This window comes from Protomyctophum bolini, assembly GCF_963924005.1.
Source record: "Protomyctophum bolini genome assembly, chromosome: 22".
Classification (NCBI taxonomy): domain Eukaryota; kingdom Metazoa; phylum Chordata; class Actinopteri; order Myctophiformes; family Myctophidae; genus Protomyctophum; species Protomyctophum bolini.
Window position 1 is genome coordinate 23,865,151 of NC_137883.1, and position 17,209 is coordinate 23,882,359.

General features: G+C 44.5%; 1 protein-coding gene across 2 annotated transcripts in view; it reads left to right on the forward strand.

Moving 5' to 3' along the window:
* Nucleotides 1-17,209, forward strand: part of col5a1 (procollagen, type V, alpha 1) — a 155,929-nt gene that overhangs the window by 109,587 nt on the left and 29,133 nt on the right. For both annotated transcript variants that reach the window (XM_080756680.1, XM_080756679.1), the window contains exons 30-44: nt 3,223-3,330; nt 4,111-4,164; nt 5,117-5,170; nt 6,660-6,704; nt 7,016-7,069; nt 7,500-7,544; nt 7,675-7,728; nt 8,555-8,608; nt 8,827-8,880; nt 10,419-10,526; nt 11,260-11,349; nt 12,841-12,894; nt 13,346-13,453; nt 14,053-14,160; nt 16,919-16,972. In XM_080756680.1, coding sequence (XP_080612806.1) covers nt 3,223-3,330; nt 4,111-4,164; nt 5,117-5,170; nt 6,660-6,704; nt 7,016-7,069; nt 7,500-7,544; nt 7,675-7,728; nt 8,555-8,608; nt 8,827-8,880; nt 10,419-10,526; nt 11,260-11,349; nt 12,841-12,894; nt 13,346-13,453; nt 14,053-14,160; nt 16,919-16,972 — 1,044 coding nt within the window. The remainder of the gene's footprint in view (nt 1-3,222; nt 3,331-4,110; nt 4,165-5,116; nt 5,171-6,659; nt 6,705-7,015; nt 7,070-7,499; nt 7,545-7,674; nt 7,729-8,554; nt 8,609-8,826; nt 8,881-10,418; nt 10,527-11,259; nt 11,350-12,840; nt 12,895-13,345; nt 13,454-14,052; nt 14,161-16,918; nt 16,973-17,209) is intronic.

A 17,209-nucleotide genomic window follows, 5' to 3' on the forward strand; every position in this document is an offset into this window, starting at 1 on the left:
GACCAATTCGTTTTTTTCTTTTTTTTGTTTCTGTGGCATCTAAAGCCGCTGTGACAGCTGTGGAATTGTGGGTATAATGAGCAAACATAAGGTTGCTGCTCCAGGTGGCAGGCAGCCTGATCAGCGTGCGTGTGTGCGTGTGCGTATGCGCGCGTGCGTGTCTCGTGTGCGTGCGTGCGTGTGTGGGTTCAGAGGAGTCAGTGTTTGATAATAAGGACTCCCTCCATTTTCTTCTTTATCCCGCTGGTACCACTTTCCAATTACCTCCCTGTAGAAGGCAACGACCTCAAGACAAAAAGGGCAACGATTGTTAGGCGTGCCCACCGATTTCCTACCCCCTCTGAAATAGGCCGATCTACAAGTCGATCTTACAAGATCCACGCAAATAACAGAAAACTACAAAGACACTAGCATGGAGCCATATGAGGGATTCCACTCTCAACCCTATGGGGTTTTAAGTGGATATTAAGCATTAAGAAAACTGAAAACACTCAAGTAAAGTCAAAGTATTGGGAGTACGTGTGCTTCAGTAAACGTACTTTCACCACTGATCCCGGGCCAAGATAAATTTGTGCAGACGAGCAGAGGACAGGAAGAGGCAATCGATGGAAGTGTAAAGCTCTTCAGAGCAGAGAGAGAGAGAGAGGGAGACATGGGGCTCCGCTGCGTCTTTCTGCCCAGATGAAGCAGATCTTGATGAAAGTGGAGGATTTGAGGAGAGAAGCCTGATCTGCACTCGGGAGAAACACTCTCAGCATGGACCAGAATCCAAATGGATCATTTTCAAGCATACTAATGGTTGTGGGGGAGAGAGAGGAAGAGAGAGAGAGTGTTTGTGCACGTGGCGTGTGTGTTAAATGTGTGTGTGTGTGTGTGTGTGTATATATGTGTGTGTGTATATATATATATATATATATATATATATATATATATACATAAATATATATATAGTTTTGTTTGATTGGCCTGCATGTTCGTCAAGTACAGTCATGTTTGCTTGATTTTATTTCCGTTTACTTGTTTGTGTGCGTGTGTGCGTGCGTGCTCATGCGTATGCATGCACGCGCATGAATGAATGCATGCATGCATGCGTCTGTGTGTTTGTGTTTGCGTGTGCAGCATGTGCAAGCACACATTCAACAAGCCTTTAACTGGATCCTGTTCACGCACCAGTGGGCCACAGTGGCGGTGGCTTGTTGTCAGAGCGAGTTTGTACGCTGTCATTTAGCTGGTGGCCCTGCTAGTGTCTCTCCCTGTATGAGCGCCGGAGAAAGGCAACAGCTTAGGGAGGGAGGCAATAAATGGACCCTAACAACTGCTATGTGGGCCAGACAGCAGGGGAAATAGCCTTATTTGATTGTTCAAGCGGAGCCTTCACAGCTGCTACGCACGCACCATGCCCTGAAAGGCAGCAGCTGCTACACAAAAAATGGATAGCAGTGGCGGAAAATGTACTCACACTTATTACTTTTACGGGCTTTTTCCCCCCTGCCTTTATTTGATAGTGTACGCAGTAAGCTGACTGCAGGAAACGGGGGGGGGGGGGGGGGGGGGGGGGGGAGAGATGGGGAGTGACACGCAGCAAAGGTCGCCAGGAGTTGAACCCGCGACACGCTGTCAGGCTTAGCTCAGGATTAGCTGCCTAGGTGCCCGTGACCGCTAGGCCGGCGCGGCCGTCACATTTATTACTTAAGTTAAAAGTATCAATACTGCAATATAGACATCTTAAAGTACATATTCGACCGTATAGGCATTATGCAGAATGTCCCATTTCACAAGCTTTCAAATGTATAATGTCACAATGCCACAATATAGTTGCAGTGATACTCAAGCTTTTTAATTTCTTTCAAGATGAAGCCAGATGGTGTCTGCCACAATCTTGAAATACTACAGAGAGTCTGTAATCCCACCCTGTAAATGTTGATAAATGAAACGTTTAGAGTAAGTCACGATGCGGTCTTCACAAAAGTCTATTTTTAAAATACTTTTCAAACGCATTTTTGACTTTTCATTTCTGCCAACTGTCCAAGCAGCTTCTGGCTGATTTTGTTTCCAGTAGGATTCATTTACGTGGCATCCACTTCTTTACTACAAATTTTCAGAGCTTTTGAAGTGTGTTTTTTGACTGTCTCAAAACCCGTCTGGTTCTAAACAAGGCTATTCTTCATGAGTTACACCTGCCATGCCAACACACGTGTTTCAATTTGCAGTCTCATTGGTGTAGAACTAATTAATTTGTTTGCAACGCCTGTTGGTCCCCCGACATGGCAGGTGTAGGACTACATTTGAAACTCGTGAATTAGTCGAAAGCATTTGAAATTATTTGAGGGAGCCAACACGCCCGCCTTGAGAGACTACATTTCAATCATATGCGCTAGCATGCATTAGGTATGCTAGTATGCATTAGGCCACAGACTGCTATTTGATGGCACTTCTCACTGCATTGGAGGAGGCAGCTGGAACAGTGGGCCTGGTACTAATTGACAAAATTACTTAATGTGTGATTCTCAAGGAGAACTCGTATCTGCCGATCCTGTCAAAGGACATTTGCAGGTGATTTTAAGTACCTGTGTGGTCTCTTCCAGGTCTTCTTACTAATAAAGGGCCATGCCTAGACACCCTGCAACAAGCTAATTAAGATCTGGCAGTCAGGATTCGGGAGTCTCCAAAGCTACAAGCTATGTTTTGGAGCCTGTGTTGAAAGCATCGTACTATTTGATCCTGAAACATGGACAATGAAGAGGGATCTTGCAAAGTGTCTTGATGGCACCTACTGTACACACCTACTGTACACAAATCACACATGTGAGCACAGCACATGTCCTGCAAAGACCACGAGACCTCCTTGTCCTACTAGATCAGTGGTTTTCAACCAGTGGTCCGGGGACCACCTGTGGTCCTTGAGTGGGTTCCGGGTGGTGCCCAGCTAAAAGATGGGAGAGTTTGTGACCAAATGGACCCTTATAGATCTTTTAACTTTTGAGAGCGTAAAATGAAACCAAACCAATTTGGACCTTCATTATGAAAAAGGTTGAAAACCACTGAACTAGATGAAGAAGGCCATTTACATATCTAGATGCTATCGCCGCCAGAGACGGTGGACTCAAAGTGAAACATCTGGCCACAGCGATGGGAGATAAATCAGAGTGTCTTTTGTCTCGGTATGATTGGAGAAGCACTGACCCAGAGCACTGACATGTTGTCCTGCCTTCTGCCCAACAGGGAGAGCTTGGGCCCGCAGGACCAAGAGGAGAGGACGGTCCCGAGGGACCCAAGGGTCGCTCAGGCCTCCCTGGAGATGCCGGCCCTATTGGCCCCAGTGGGGAGAAGGTAAGGTCGAGACCAATAACACACAATGACAATAAATACTAGGGATGTCCCGATACACTTTTTTCACTTCCGATCCGATCCCGATACCTCCATTTCTGTGTTAGCCGATACCAATACTGAAAACCGATACCAGTGTCGTGATCTCATGTTGTGTTTATAGCTATCTAGCTATATATCTCATGTTGTGTTTATACGTAGCTATCTAGCTATATATCTCATGTTGTGTTTACTTTATAGCTATCTAGCTATATATCTCATGTTGTGTTTATAGCTATCTAGCTATATATCTCATGTTGTGTTTATAGCTATCTAGCTATATATCTCATGTTGTGTTTATAGCAGACTCCTTACTTAAATGTGCACTTGCAGTTTGGGGCAACGCCAAAGCAAACTCCACATGTCCCAACATTAATTATTTACCTGCCATATAGTGTCAACCCCCTTAGCCCTGTGTCGGATCTGTGGTTAGACTGGCATATTTACCAATACTGATATGACAAATAAGGGACGATCCCATACTTTTCCTGATACCGATAACAGTATCGGGACATCTCTTATAAATACCAATACATTTTACAATAAATCTTCGTTTGGCAAGGTTACAGATGTAGTGGGGGATATTTATGGACCGCGAAGATAGATTATCCCCCCCCCACCCCCCACCCCCCACCCCCCAAACGGCAGATGGGTGGCGGGTGTGTGTGTGGGACAAGGTTGTGGTACTGAGGTGCAGATGGGGGTGTGTGGTACTGAGGTGGCCTCCATTTGTCTCATTCACAGGGTAAACTCGGTGTTCCTGGGTTGCCAGGTTATCCCGGAAGACAAGGACCAAAGGTACGTTCATGTTTCTCGTCCCGACGTCATTGTCATCGTTTATAAATACGGTAATACTGACGACCGATGACAGAGTCTTGTCACGTTGCCCGACCGTGATGACACAACTGTGTGCTGTCGGCCCTTTATTTATTTATTTTATTTTTTGTATCAATTAATGCCATACTTCATCATACAAGGATGTGGATATAGTACAGTACAAGGTTTCCTCCCGACAGACGGGGACGATATCAAGGCCAGGAAACAGACCTCTTGCTGGGCCACCCTTCAACACGTCTTCGATCCGCCAGAGCTCTGGTGGCTTCTGGACATGATTAAAGGCCTTCTGATCAAAGAGGCCGGGCTCTCGAGCATGCCTTCTCTTGGTGTCAGTCAGTCTCGCGGTCCTCACACACACACACACACACACACACACACACACACACACACACACACACACACACACACACACACATACACACACACACACACACACACACACACACACACACACACACACACACACATACACACACACACACACACACACACAGCACAGCAATCAGCTGGTGCTGCTCCGGAATGTTGATGGCGCGACCGTCGACACTCTGCAGTGCTGTGATGAAGTCAGGGAGCTGTCGGGATTTCAGTGAGGCAGACGATATGGGCAGTGAAGGATGTTATTGCCAGTCAGTGGCGTAATGCCGCTGGGATTTTAATGTGAAAGGGATATTTCCCTTTCAAATAAAATAAACATTACAAAAGTATAAAAATGAGATGGAATAAAATAATGGAAAGATCACGGCCCCCGGCCTCACCCTTTAGAAGAACATTCTTAAAGGGTGTTATTGGAACTTATAGTATGTTATGATAGCCATTGATCGATTGACCACACTCTATTGATCCTTCATGAAAATAATAATCTATTCCAATCTATTTCTCTCTCTCTTTTACTTTCTCTTCACTCTCACAGGGATCTCAGGGTTTCCAGGGGTTCCCTGGTGCCAACGGAGAGAAAGGAACTCGGGTATGTGTGCATCTACTTAATATTCCTCTCTTCCCTGACAGTTTGGGATCAATACGCACGCACGCACACACAGCACAGCACAGCACAGCACAGCACAGAACTGGTGGAGACACTATTCACTGAGTGAATACACACACAGCAGTGGTGGAGACACTATTCATTGGATGGCTACAAATGCTATAACGGATATACTATTTTTGTCTGGTGAAACCTGACTAGTATTAGTGAAAGCTCATGAAATGTAGAAGACCCAGTCATACATGAGTCATACTGAGGAGGACCTTGTCCTGGTTGGCTGCCACACACGCTGCTGTCATGTATTGGTTACTCAGGTCACATGGCCAGGAAACAGCTAGGTAACAGGAAGCAGGTAACAGAAATATTTAGAGACACCCAATGTTATGTAACGTAATGTTATGATTGAGATCGGCCAGTTGAGAGGAGCGTTCGTTACTAAATAAAGAAACCAGCGCTTAATTCACCTGACGAATATAATGTGCAGGTAAAGTAAAACTACCTAAGAATGCACTTGAGTAAAATGTACTTAGTTACTTTCTACCACAGTTTGGGATCAATATTACAGACAGACGAGTTCTACCCACACAGGAAGTGAAATGTTCCGAAATGAATGACATTGAGACGGCAATAAAGACACTTACTTTTTATTACCTGTCACACAGATCATTTTTAAGAGCGATCAGGTCCACCCAAACAAAACCATTCATCAGGTTTTTGTACTCCTTGGGCAATGTTTAACTTTGTCTGTTCGATGGACGGATGATTATTCCGTCCTTGTCAGATTAAAGGCATTTCTCCTTCACAAAACATGATGGTTTTGCTGAGTGTGAAGCCCTGGAGTGCGCTGAGAGAATCCATGATGGCATTACCATATTCTCACAGTTATGTGTACTTCTTAAAAAAAAAACATCCACTTTATTCTCAAAACCAGGAAAACTTATATTCACGTAAAGAAAATTATTCAGTATATATTATCGTGTCAGACCGATCGAAGCAGAAAAGCCAATATTCTCATGTACTGTACGTAATGTATTATATTGGATGTAACTTCATCCAAATCAATGGCAACGAAAATGACATTTTCTTCAAGCCCAAAGGAGGCAGTTGTTATTGAATTCTTGATGTAATTGTTAATGCATCTGGCCTGACTGACCTCGGTCGGAGCCAGCCACGCAGGCAAAGCAAAGAAAAGTTACTATATTTACCCAGGGTAACTGGACTAAGCTCAAGAACTTGTTTACAGCCAGGCCCTGCTCATAGAACATTTCATGGTAATGCCTTGCTCAAGGGCACTTCAGCGGTGGTAATTTTAACGTGCCGGTCCGGGGATACGAACTAGCGACCTTCCGATATCAAGACCTCTCCGCAAACCGTTCGGCCACCGCTGCCCCATGTATACATACTGTACGTATCTACCCGTCACTTGAGTATGATGGAATTCTGACCATTGTGTTCTTCTCTTCTCACTCAGGGATTGGCTGGAAAGTCTGGACCAAGAGGCCAGAGAGGACCAACGGTAGGACGTTACTATAATAAACAGTAATCTGTTCTCATGATACAAGACCAACCAATGGCAGCGCATTCAAGGATTTAGAACAAATCTATAAAGCCTCATTTACAATATACGTACGACCGTACGTTGTCGTATGACGGTGTGGAGGAGCGCCGGAATTCCCAATATACAAGCTCACAACGTGGCGCCTTAATTGCGACTCATTGTGAGCTTATAGATAGATCCGCTCATTTTGGCGTGTAAATTAATCTTAATTCTCGTCAGAAGTTTCATGTCTCTACTGCTCATCTTATCTTATCCGTTCTGATCTTAAGGGACCTCGTGGAGAGAGAGGACCACGTGGACCAACAGGAAAAGCTGGACCAAAGGTACAGTTGATATTAATATTTGAGATCAAAATGATGTCCTGGTACAGTGGGTTTCATCCCTTTTCACATCAATTATTTATTCTGCATTTTTTGAGCCACGGACCACCAGAGATTTAGTCTCTCAGACCCAAGACGACTTATTCTAGTTCTTCTAACTCTTGAGAGCGTTAAAAGTTTTAGATCTATGAAAGTCCAAAAATGTGGTTACCAGCTCTCCATCATTTAGCTGCTTTAAGGGGACCACCTGGAACCCCCTCGAGGACCACTGGTTGAAAACCACTGTTCTAGTACCATTAGTCCTTCTGAGCTTATAGGCTGGCATTACTAATGCTGGCTTAGTAATGCCAGCATGGTTGTATTAGTTTATACTGTATGTTCTTTGGACAATAGCCTTTGATCTGTTTGACCGTTTTGTTTTTAATCTCTTCAGGGTAACTCGGGAAGCGATGGACCTCCAGGACCTCCCGGTGAGAGGGTATGTACTGTATTTACTGTCCTGTGTCATCCGTCGTACTCACGGCAATATTTCTGACATTTCCCGTTTCCAGGAGAGAAAGTCCGTTACTGAGCAAATGTGTCGTCTTTTTTTTTCTTCTCGATTTCAGGGTCTGCCAGGGCCTCAAGGACCAACTGGATTCCCCGGACCAAAGGGCCCACCTGTGAGCATAAACACATTTATCATTTTGACGACGACATACTGTAGATAGCTCACATGCAGGTCCAGATCGCTGTTGTCGGGACGTAAACCTTGGATCTCCATGAATGAATGCCCTACGTCGTCATACAAACAGTGTCACACAAATTGTTTAGTTACAACATTTCAAGTTGCAATTTAATATTTTACAAATGTGTTTTGTTCAAAGTAATGCTGTATGTTTTGCAATTGTGTGTGGTCACTTTAAGAGCAGAGTGTATCAGTAGTCATGTGACCAGCAGAATGTCATGTGATCACCTGTAACCAGGAAGTAAATTCAGTTTAGTACATGGCTGAGCACAGAGAAGCTGTGTGTTTTGTCTATGATAATCCAGCAACATCTACCTACATATACGCCTTTTGATAGCATCATGGTTTCACTGTACTGTCTTCAGAGTCTTAATATCAAGGAGGAGTTTATCTGACTGTCAAGATATCTAGCCACTTATATTAAGGACAGTACACAAATGTAGAATTAGTTTTTTGCCGACGTATAAACTCCCAATGCGTTGCACTGTGACACGTTGTGAGCTTGTACAGTATATCTTCTATTTTAGTTCCTTTTGGGAAAACACAAAAATATATATTCACATATAAATATTGAATGAATGAAAAGTATTAACACAGGTTTGTTTTTCCATTTCCGCTGACGGCAACAAAACAATATGTCACCATTCTTTGTGGATGTCTGTGAATGTAGGCTATATCTTATCTGGAATGGGAGGAAATCATTTTGCTTAATACTGCATGGTGATGTTTATCTGTTTTTATTTTTATCTTTTATTTCCCAGGGACCCGCTGGGAAAGACGGACTGCCCGGACACCCTGGGCAGAGAGGAGAGACTGTGAGTAAACTCAACAGTGGTGGAAAAAAGCACTCAATTATTTTACTTAAGTAAAAAGTATCAATACTGCAATATACGAATTACTCAAGTACGATACCTCAAGATTTTTACTTAAATTACAGTACTTAAGTAAATGTACTTAGTTACTTTACACACCCCATGTTCTATACAAACGTGAGCCACTTCCAAAGCTCTGGTCTAATCTTGTACCTCCACAGGGCTTCCAAGGCAAGACAGGACCCCCAGGCCCCCCCGGGGTGGTCGGACCACAGGTGAGCCTGACCCATATATCTCTCCCATATCTACCCCAACCCCCCCCCCCCCCCCATCAACAACCATCAATTACTCCATTGATCCTAACCTCGGGTGTCATACGAGAAACAGGAATAGGGCAAAACAATCGCATTGATTTGGTAGCACAGCCACTCGCTGATTGTAAATCGCCGCGGCGAGCGCTGTTAAAGCAAAAAATAATTCAAGGTCTGGAAAATGGCCAGTTTAACACACCGTTATTCATATTCCTCTCCATGTGCTCACGGAGCTGGCACTCTACGGCGAACACCACGCTGTCACTTATGCCCTGAATTGCAGTTGTTATCTTTATTTGTGTGAAGGAATAAAACCCATTAAGTAATCATTTGGCTGCAGTTTGGACTTAACAACCCTCTTTCAATGGGGCTCAATCTCGCGGCTTGACGAAAGGGATTTTCCCCCCGGGAATAGCCGATCTGCGAGCTCACAGATCGTATATTTCCGCCGTACTGTGGAGCATATATCAGGCGTGGGTCTCATGAGAACCTCCTCTGCCTCCAAAGTGTTGTTTAGCCACTTTGATTTTAGCAGTGGGCTGTTCATCCATTATGGATGCACATTTAACAGTCATTTCAACCACCAGCCGGCTCTGCTAAGGTGAGTAGAGAGCACTGATGATGGGCGACTGTATGTGGCCTCCGTGATGAGTGGCAAAAAAAACTGCCACTCAACACGCACACACGTACGCACGCACACAGCCTCCCTCTGCTCCCCTGTAAACATATGACACAATGAATGCCAGCTTGTTGTGCTGTTTTATCCTCTTACCTCATCTCCTTTGAGCCCTTCTGTCTCATAATATTCTTCACCCATCTCTTTGACTGAATATATTCTCTACCAAGTCGATGGGTGGGTGGGCTGGCTGGCTGGCTGTCTGGCTGACTTGCTGGCTGTCTGGCTGGCTAGATAGATAGATGTGTAGCAGCAGAGTGGCTCACAACATCAGCCCGACGGCCTTAAAAGTCTAATATCAGCCCTGAATCACAGGGACATCCCTTTGGCTTAGTGGTTAAGATGTTGTCCTTCCACGTGGGAGACCCGGGTTCGATTCCCGGGTCTTAACCCGGATGGGCTTTCCCCCGTGGGAGGAGGTCAAAAGGGGGGTGAGTGTAGTAGCAGAGTGCTTCACAACCTCAGCCTGGTGGCCTAAAGGTCTAATATTTCCCCCGAATCACAGGGATGTCCCTTAAGATGTTGGCTTTCCACTCCCTGGGTGTTACAGATGGATAGATACTGTAGTTTAGATGGATGATGGATGGATAGATAGATACCTATCTACAGCAATGGGCTGATGACCGCAATCTGCCGCAATCGGTGTATGAATGTGTGTGTGAATGGGTGAATGTAATGCACACATCTATGTAAAGCGCCTTGGATAAAGGCGCTATATAAATGCACCATTTACCATTTACCATGACGGGTGGGATGGTGGATGTAAATTAAATTAAATTGGGTGGTGAAAATGTGTTAACATTATTTTTTGTTATGTCCACCAAAGGGACCAACAGGTGAAACGGGACCAATGGGAGACCGGGGTCATCCTGGACCCCCAGGCCCACCTGGTGAGCAGGGACTTCCCGGAGCGGCGGGCAAAGAAGGAGCCAAGGCGAGTCTCTTTTTTTCACTTTGAGCATGACGGTGATTCATATTCCATAACGAAGCGTTATGGATGGTGATGTGAGAGAAAGCTGCCAAATAAACACTTTAATCTATTTTGACCTGAGATCAGATTCTAAAAAATGTCTTCTACATCCTGACAGTTTTCTGAAAGAGCTATGTTTCTATGTCAGTCGTTCTTCGATTTTTCAAAAATAGCAGACCTACAAGCTCGTAGCGCGCCACTCGGTGGCGCGCTATGAGCTTGTAGATCTGCTATTTTTCAATAGCTAAAGCATGACATAATAGCTAACACCAAAAGGGGTTCCCGCCCAAAATGGGTTAATATATTTTTTACAAATTGCAGCAATACAACATCCTATCCATTTTAATCGCCTAATTATTGTGATTTATTGTCAGGCAAAAACCCTTGTGTTTCAATCATTTAAAGTTGTTTCGTGTGTGTCACAGACAAGAGGTGAAAATACCCCTTCGAGCTCAAATGTGAGCTTATAGATCGCCGTGTTTATGAATATTGAACTAATTAAAGGCATTAACCCCAGCTTGTGACTAAATGATAACCACATCGGATCCAATCTTTCTTCCATTCTTCAAAAGTAATCATTTTGGACATACAAGGTTTAACCTGACAGTGACAATCAACGGTGCACACTCTACCTTGTAAGACACGCCATTAAAAAGGACGAAGGCATTCACAGTCTTATCGTGTCTTATTCTTGCAGGGTGACCCCGGACCTGCTGGCCCAGCCGGCAAAGACGGTCCTCCTGGTCCCAGAGGTTTCCCCGGAGAGAGAGGTCTGCCCGGTCCGATGGTGAGTGGGCGCTCCGGGCTCTGTTCCCATCCAACATCCAGCATCGTTAATACTCACACATCCCAATGTCTCTCTCAGTGGCCTCGTTTTCCCTCCCAGAGTGAGCCGGGGCCTGACAGTTCAAACGCACACGTACACTCTTCATTATTTCGTGGCTGCCACACTTGTTAAAACGTACACACGCACCAGAAATAGATTTTGACTTATGCTCTGGGATGCAGAATTAGCCCAGGGCACATGGAAGACGGATTGCTCCACCAATCCTTTTGTAAATCTGATTCTTTCATTGAGGTTTTTTTGTGTATCGTTTCATTGGTTTGTTCCGGCAGCATACTTCAAAAGAAGTCAACAATTTATTATTTAAAGTTCTCTGTGGATTTATATTCCATGCGGCTCTGCCTCGGGCGACTTTACCACACCCACTGTATGCAGTGCTGGAATGGTGGTTCTGGCACCTGTATAGATCTGACTGTGGAAATAAAACAAAATCAAACGAGACGAGCATCTTACATTTCTGATGTTTGGCTAACTTTTGAAAAATGTGGAAGTTCAAGAAGGAGGGCCAAAAGGGCATTGCGTTAGTTTTTTTCTCCATTTACATAATTTTGAATTATTCTCTTTTTAAGTGTTTGTTTTCAACTCGTTAGATATCACTAACAGCCCTGCATACCACCTGTTTTGAATGTGCACATAATGCAGGAAGCAGCAGGACGTTGCTGTACTGAAAACATAGAGTAATAAAAGGATAGAGACTGAACCGGAGCGACAGCCCCGCTCCCCCCCCGTTTTTAATTTCAGTGGAAGTTGCTCAGTGGCGTTTTGAAGCACCCGGAAGAACCGTCTACTTCCGCGTTTTTTCGATTTGCGGAAGTGCAAACGAGCGCTCAATGTTAAACCCCAGCTGCTCGTCATAACTCCACGGGTCCGCCTGCAGTCCCTCCTCTGACCAGTAGAGCCGAGTGCTTCAACGTTGGAAAGCCTCACTGGCCCCTTGGGTGTACCCCAGGGATCTATACTAGGCCGACCCCTGTTTTTGTTCTACTCTAAATAAGTAAATAGCCAATCGGCAAGCTTATAATGTGCTATGTTGTGAGCTTGTCAATTGGCATTTTTTGCCAAATGTTCACACCAGAGTAGCTGACCCTATGGTTCAAGATTTATTTTTAAACCGTACTCCACTCTGAAGGTTGTGCTCAACTTTCCTGTTGATACTGTTTATATAACTTATAGAACTATTGATAAACTTGGCGAAAGTTATCATAAATGATTAAAGAATAAAAATCTAAGGCACTCTTCTGGCAATAAAGTTTAAAAAGCCTTCATTCAGTGGCCATTTAGTAACGAAAATGTTTGAAAATGTTTTGGCAAAGAAAAGGGATACAACAAGCCCACGCGTTGCAGCAGCACAGCAGCCATGCCAGGGGTGCCAAGTCTGCCCGAAAAGGAAGAAGGAGTCTTTTTCTAAACCTTTCATTTTTCTCACCCTTTCAGGGAGCTCACGGTCTGAAAGGCAACGAAGGCCCCAACGGTCCACCTGGCCCTGCTGTGAGTACCAACCTTCTCTCCAACCTTCTGCCTCCTGCCTCTCTCTCTCTCTCTCTGGGGCATGTTCCCACCGCCAGCTCTCTACCAGGCTGGCTTACATAACATAATGAGATGCACACTTACATAACACCACTTTGACCTGATATCAAGATTCAGTTTTTTTAATGTTGAAGCTATTATGTCTAGTCATGTTTCTGTCTGGTTAATCATTTTATTTTATTATTTACCATTTAAACGCACACGCACATGCGCTCGCGCACACACACACACACACACACACACACACACACACGCACACACACGCACACACACGCACACACACGCACACACACACACACACACACACACACACACACACACACACACGCTATATGGACGCTATAGCTATAGGGTTCATAGTTATGGTTAACCTTGGCGACATGATTGTAAATGTGACCTCTGACCCCCGCAGGGTTCCCCTGGTGAGCGCGGTGGTGCCGGCCCTGCTGGACCCACCGGTCTTCCCGGGCGGCCAGGACCTCAAGGACCCCCCGGCCCGTCTGGAGAGAAAGGTGGACCGGTAAGGATATAGAGTCTGTCACTGAGATACACATGTGATGGAAGTTGTGTATCTGCTTTACTGCTTTCGTTTAAAATTCACAGCAGATTATTTACACCAGTGGTTCACATGATTGATTGATTGATTGATTGATTAATGTATTAACAGTTTGGAGAATTACAGTACATTTCAAGCACAACTCAATACAAAACTGTTAACTGTGGACGACACCATAAAGTATTACACTTGTTTACAATAGTGGGCCACCATGTTCACAATAGGGCCCACCATGTTCACAATAGGGCCCACCATGTTCACAATAGGGCCCACCATGTTCACAGACATTTACATTTCAAGGACCCCCAGTTTGGTATGCAGTAAACGACAGACCCCCATAAGTCTGAGAGTCTACAAACGGGTCCATTTGGTTCCAATTGTACACTCTCATAGTTACAGACCCGAAACGGTCCATTTGGTTCCTAACTGTCAGTCATTTAGCGTGGTGGGACCCACCTGGGAAACCACACTTTGAGAACCCATGAGTTTCACGCCGTTTTCGAGGCCATTTCAACGATCCAGTGACTGAAAATGTTCTGCAATGAATTCATCTTCTCTGTTAGGGAGAGAAAGGACCTCAAGGCCCGGCTGGTAGGGACGGTATCCAAGGACCCGTGGGTCTGCCAGGTCCCGGCGGTCCCCCTGGACCCCCTGGAGAGGACGGAGACAAGGTGCGTATATATGTCAAACTGTGGTCTGCTGTCAGACTCAATAGCACTGTCGTATAGCTACGTCTGCATGGATATAGCAGTGAATGTTGCGCACAGTGACAGGGGCACTTAAAAGAAAGCCTAGGCATTATCTTCAGTGCGTTTCAAAGGCGTCATCGCGATGTCTTTTGCACCTGAACGACATGGAAGGCTTAACTTTATACCGAAGTTAAGTTGCACCCTCGACATAAGGCAGAACATTTGAAACGGTGTTGCGTCGTACCACCCCCTCCCTTTGACTGTGAAGTCACCCTTGTACATGTTAATTGCATTACTGTATGTGACTGACAGTGTGAAGTGTTATCTTTGCAAATGGCAGCATGCGTCCGTGCACACAGTTATGTGCGACTAGGCATGAGTCATAATTGATCTTGCCTCTCGACTACGATGCAGGCTGCCTGAGATGATTGACAGGCAAAGATCCTCTTGATTGGCATGTATACTGTATAGTGTATGCTATTCATACATGAATGTGTTACACATGGGTGAATTAGAGCCAAAGCGGTGTCCATCAGAGTGTTGTGTGAGTAGATTACTTAATTTAACACAAACACACACACGCACGCACGCACGCACGCACGCACGCACGCACGCACGCACGCACACACACACGCACGCACGCACGCACGCACACACACACACACACACACACACACACACACACACACACACACACACCCAAGACAACGTTTGCAGAGAGATCAACTTTAATACCTTTGAAGAATGCCTATAGTTTCTTCTTAACTGGCCTCGAGGCTCTGTCCCTGCGGTGTACAGAAGGGACATGGGGGTTATTTGGCATGCAAGATAACAAGGATCTCACAAGCTAACGTTTACACAGACTCAGACCTTTTCTCATTATAAGTCCTGTCCGGAGGGAATGGACAAACTGCAAAGGCTTTATTAAGCAGTCTAATTGTGTTTCAGTACAACACAGGCCCTGCCACCTGAAAGGATTTACTTTGAGTCGGAGTCAATATTTTCTTTTTTTCCCCACCTCTCCAAAGTTCAAACACACTCACATGAGTGGCTTTGAAATTGGGCTGCTTCGTGATGTAGTGTGGTGATGCAAGCAGGTTGCATGGTTATTGTTTCGGCTTGCCGGCATCACGAATGACTCACCTCTTTCTCTCTCTCTCTCTCTCTCTCTCTCTCTGTCTCTGTCTCTGCCTCTGCCTCTCTCTCTGCCTCTCTCTCGTCTCTCTCTCTCTCTCTCTCTCTCTCTCTCTCTCTCTCTCTCTCTCTCTCTCTCTCTCTCATCAAGCCCACCTTCAGTCGTGAGTTATACTTATAGCTCAATCCGTATCAGAGAGGAGGCTGACGGGACATGTGTCGTCGCTGTCAGGGCGAAGCCTTGTAGGTTACTTTTTAGGGAAGGGAAGGGAAAAAAAATAACCTTTGTTCAGATGGATCCATTGTCAAGATCGCCTTTTTTGTTTTTCCATCCGCAAGCAGCTTTAAGGGACAGAAATTGTGTTTCTCCTAGTTCAAAGATTAAAAGAAACTAAGGTCCAAACACTGGACTAAGCTCCAAAGCTTATACTGATATACACCACCAAAGTGGACGTTTCGAGCCTCACAGCTCCTCAACAGACTGCTTCGAAACGTCATGTCCACTTTGTAAGGAACCTTCAATGCATTTTTAAGCTTAGTCCAGTGTGTGGACCTTATTTTCTGTTCTATTATTTACCTCGGCCCAGCACCTGGAGTTTAGTTAGTGGATGTTGCGTGCTCTATTGCATTTTTCTGTCTCCTCCAAAGACTAGGAGACAAAGGAGAAAGACAAGGAGAAATTCATAAAAGTTCTGAAATAAATAAATCCTAAAGGTAATTCATGTCATATCAACGAGCATGAGCCGATAAAAACAGTATAAATACTTAACTCATTCTGACCGGGAACCCATTTTGGTGTTAGCATCATGTTATGCTTTAGCTATTGAAAAATAGCAGATCTACAAGCTCATAGCGCGCCACCGAGTGGCGCGCTACGAGCTTGTAGGTCTGCTATTTTTGAAAAATCGAAGAGCGACTGATATTTTTAGAATCTGATCTCGGGTCAGAATGGGTTCATCAGACCAGCGTGTGTCCAGTGGAAACCTCGTATGAATCTGATCTCAGGTCAGAATGGGTTAATACCATTTTGATGCATAGGAAATAGGAATGCATACTTTACCTCCCTCCCCAAGTTCATATTCTAGTGTCTGCTAGGGAGACTGGGGTTCAAAAGTCTAGGTTTTGAATAGTCTTTTTCTTAATTTTCTTACTTTATAAAAATGCTATTACAGATGCAGGATTAGTGGTGTCCAAATTGCAATTTGGCCGTGAACGATTCTGCATCGGTTGATTATAGCTGTTTATATTATTTATTTTTTGGCCTTGGTGGAGAATATTTCTTCCATCAGTTTCTGAATAAAATAAATGTTGCTCAGTATATTTGACTGCTTGACGAAGAATGTGCCAATTGAATCCGGAGTGCAGTGCCAATGCACACCTCTATATATGCAGGATCAAAAAAATAACATGAATACAGTACAGATACTACAGAAAAATACATTTGAATGTAGGCAGAGTAGTGTGTCGCTCTGTTACCATCTGTTCCATATGATGCTTGATCAAAACAATCTTAATATTAGTCATTCCTTGTGTGTCCTTTTACATGTCAATCAATGTGTGTGTGTGTGTGTGTGTGTGTGTGTGTGTGTGTGTGTGTCATCTTCAGGGAGAACTTGGAGAACCAGGCCAGAAGGGAGGCAAAGGTGACAAGGGAGAACACGTGAGTGATTATTCATTCCATAGATACAGTAGTACTGTTAATAACTTTATATTATATATAGCTTTATTCTTCGTTAAAGTTTCAGTGACTAAACAGGCATGTATTTCGATGATGTGGGGTATAATTGTTAATACTGTTGATACAGCTCAATGCACCGTTGACTGTATACTTTTACAGCAGTCGATACTGTTCATTTAACAGTTAAATTATATTGGCTACTGTTAATATACTGCTAGT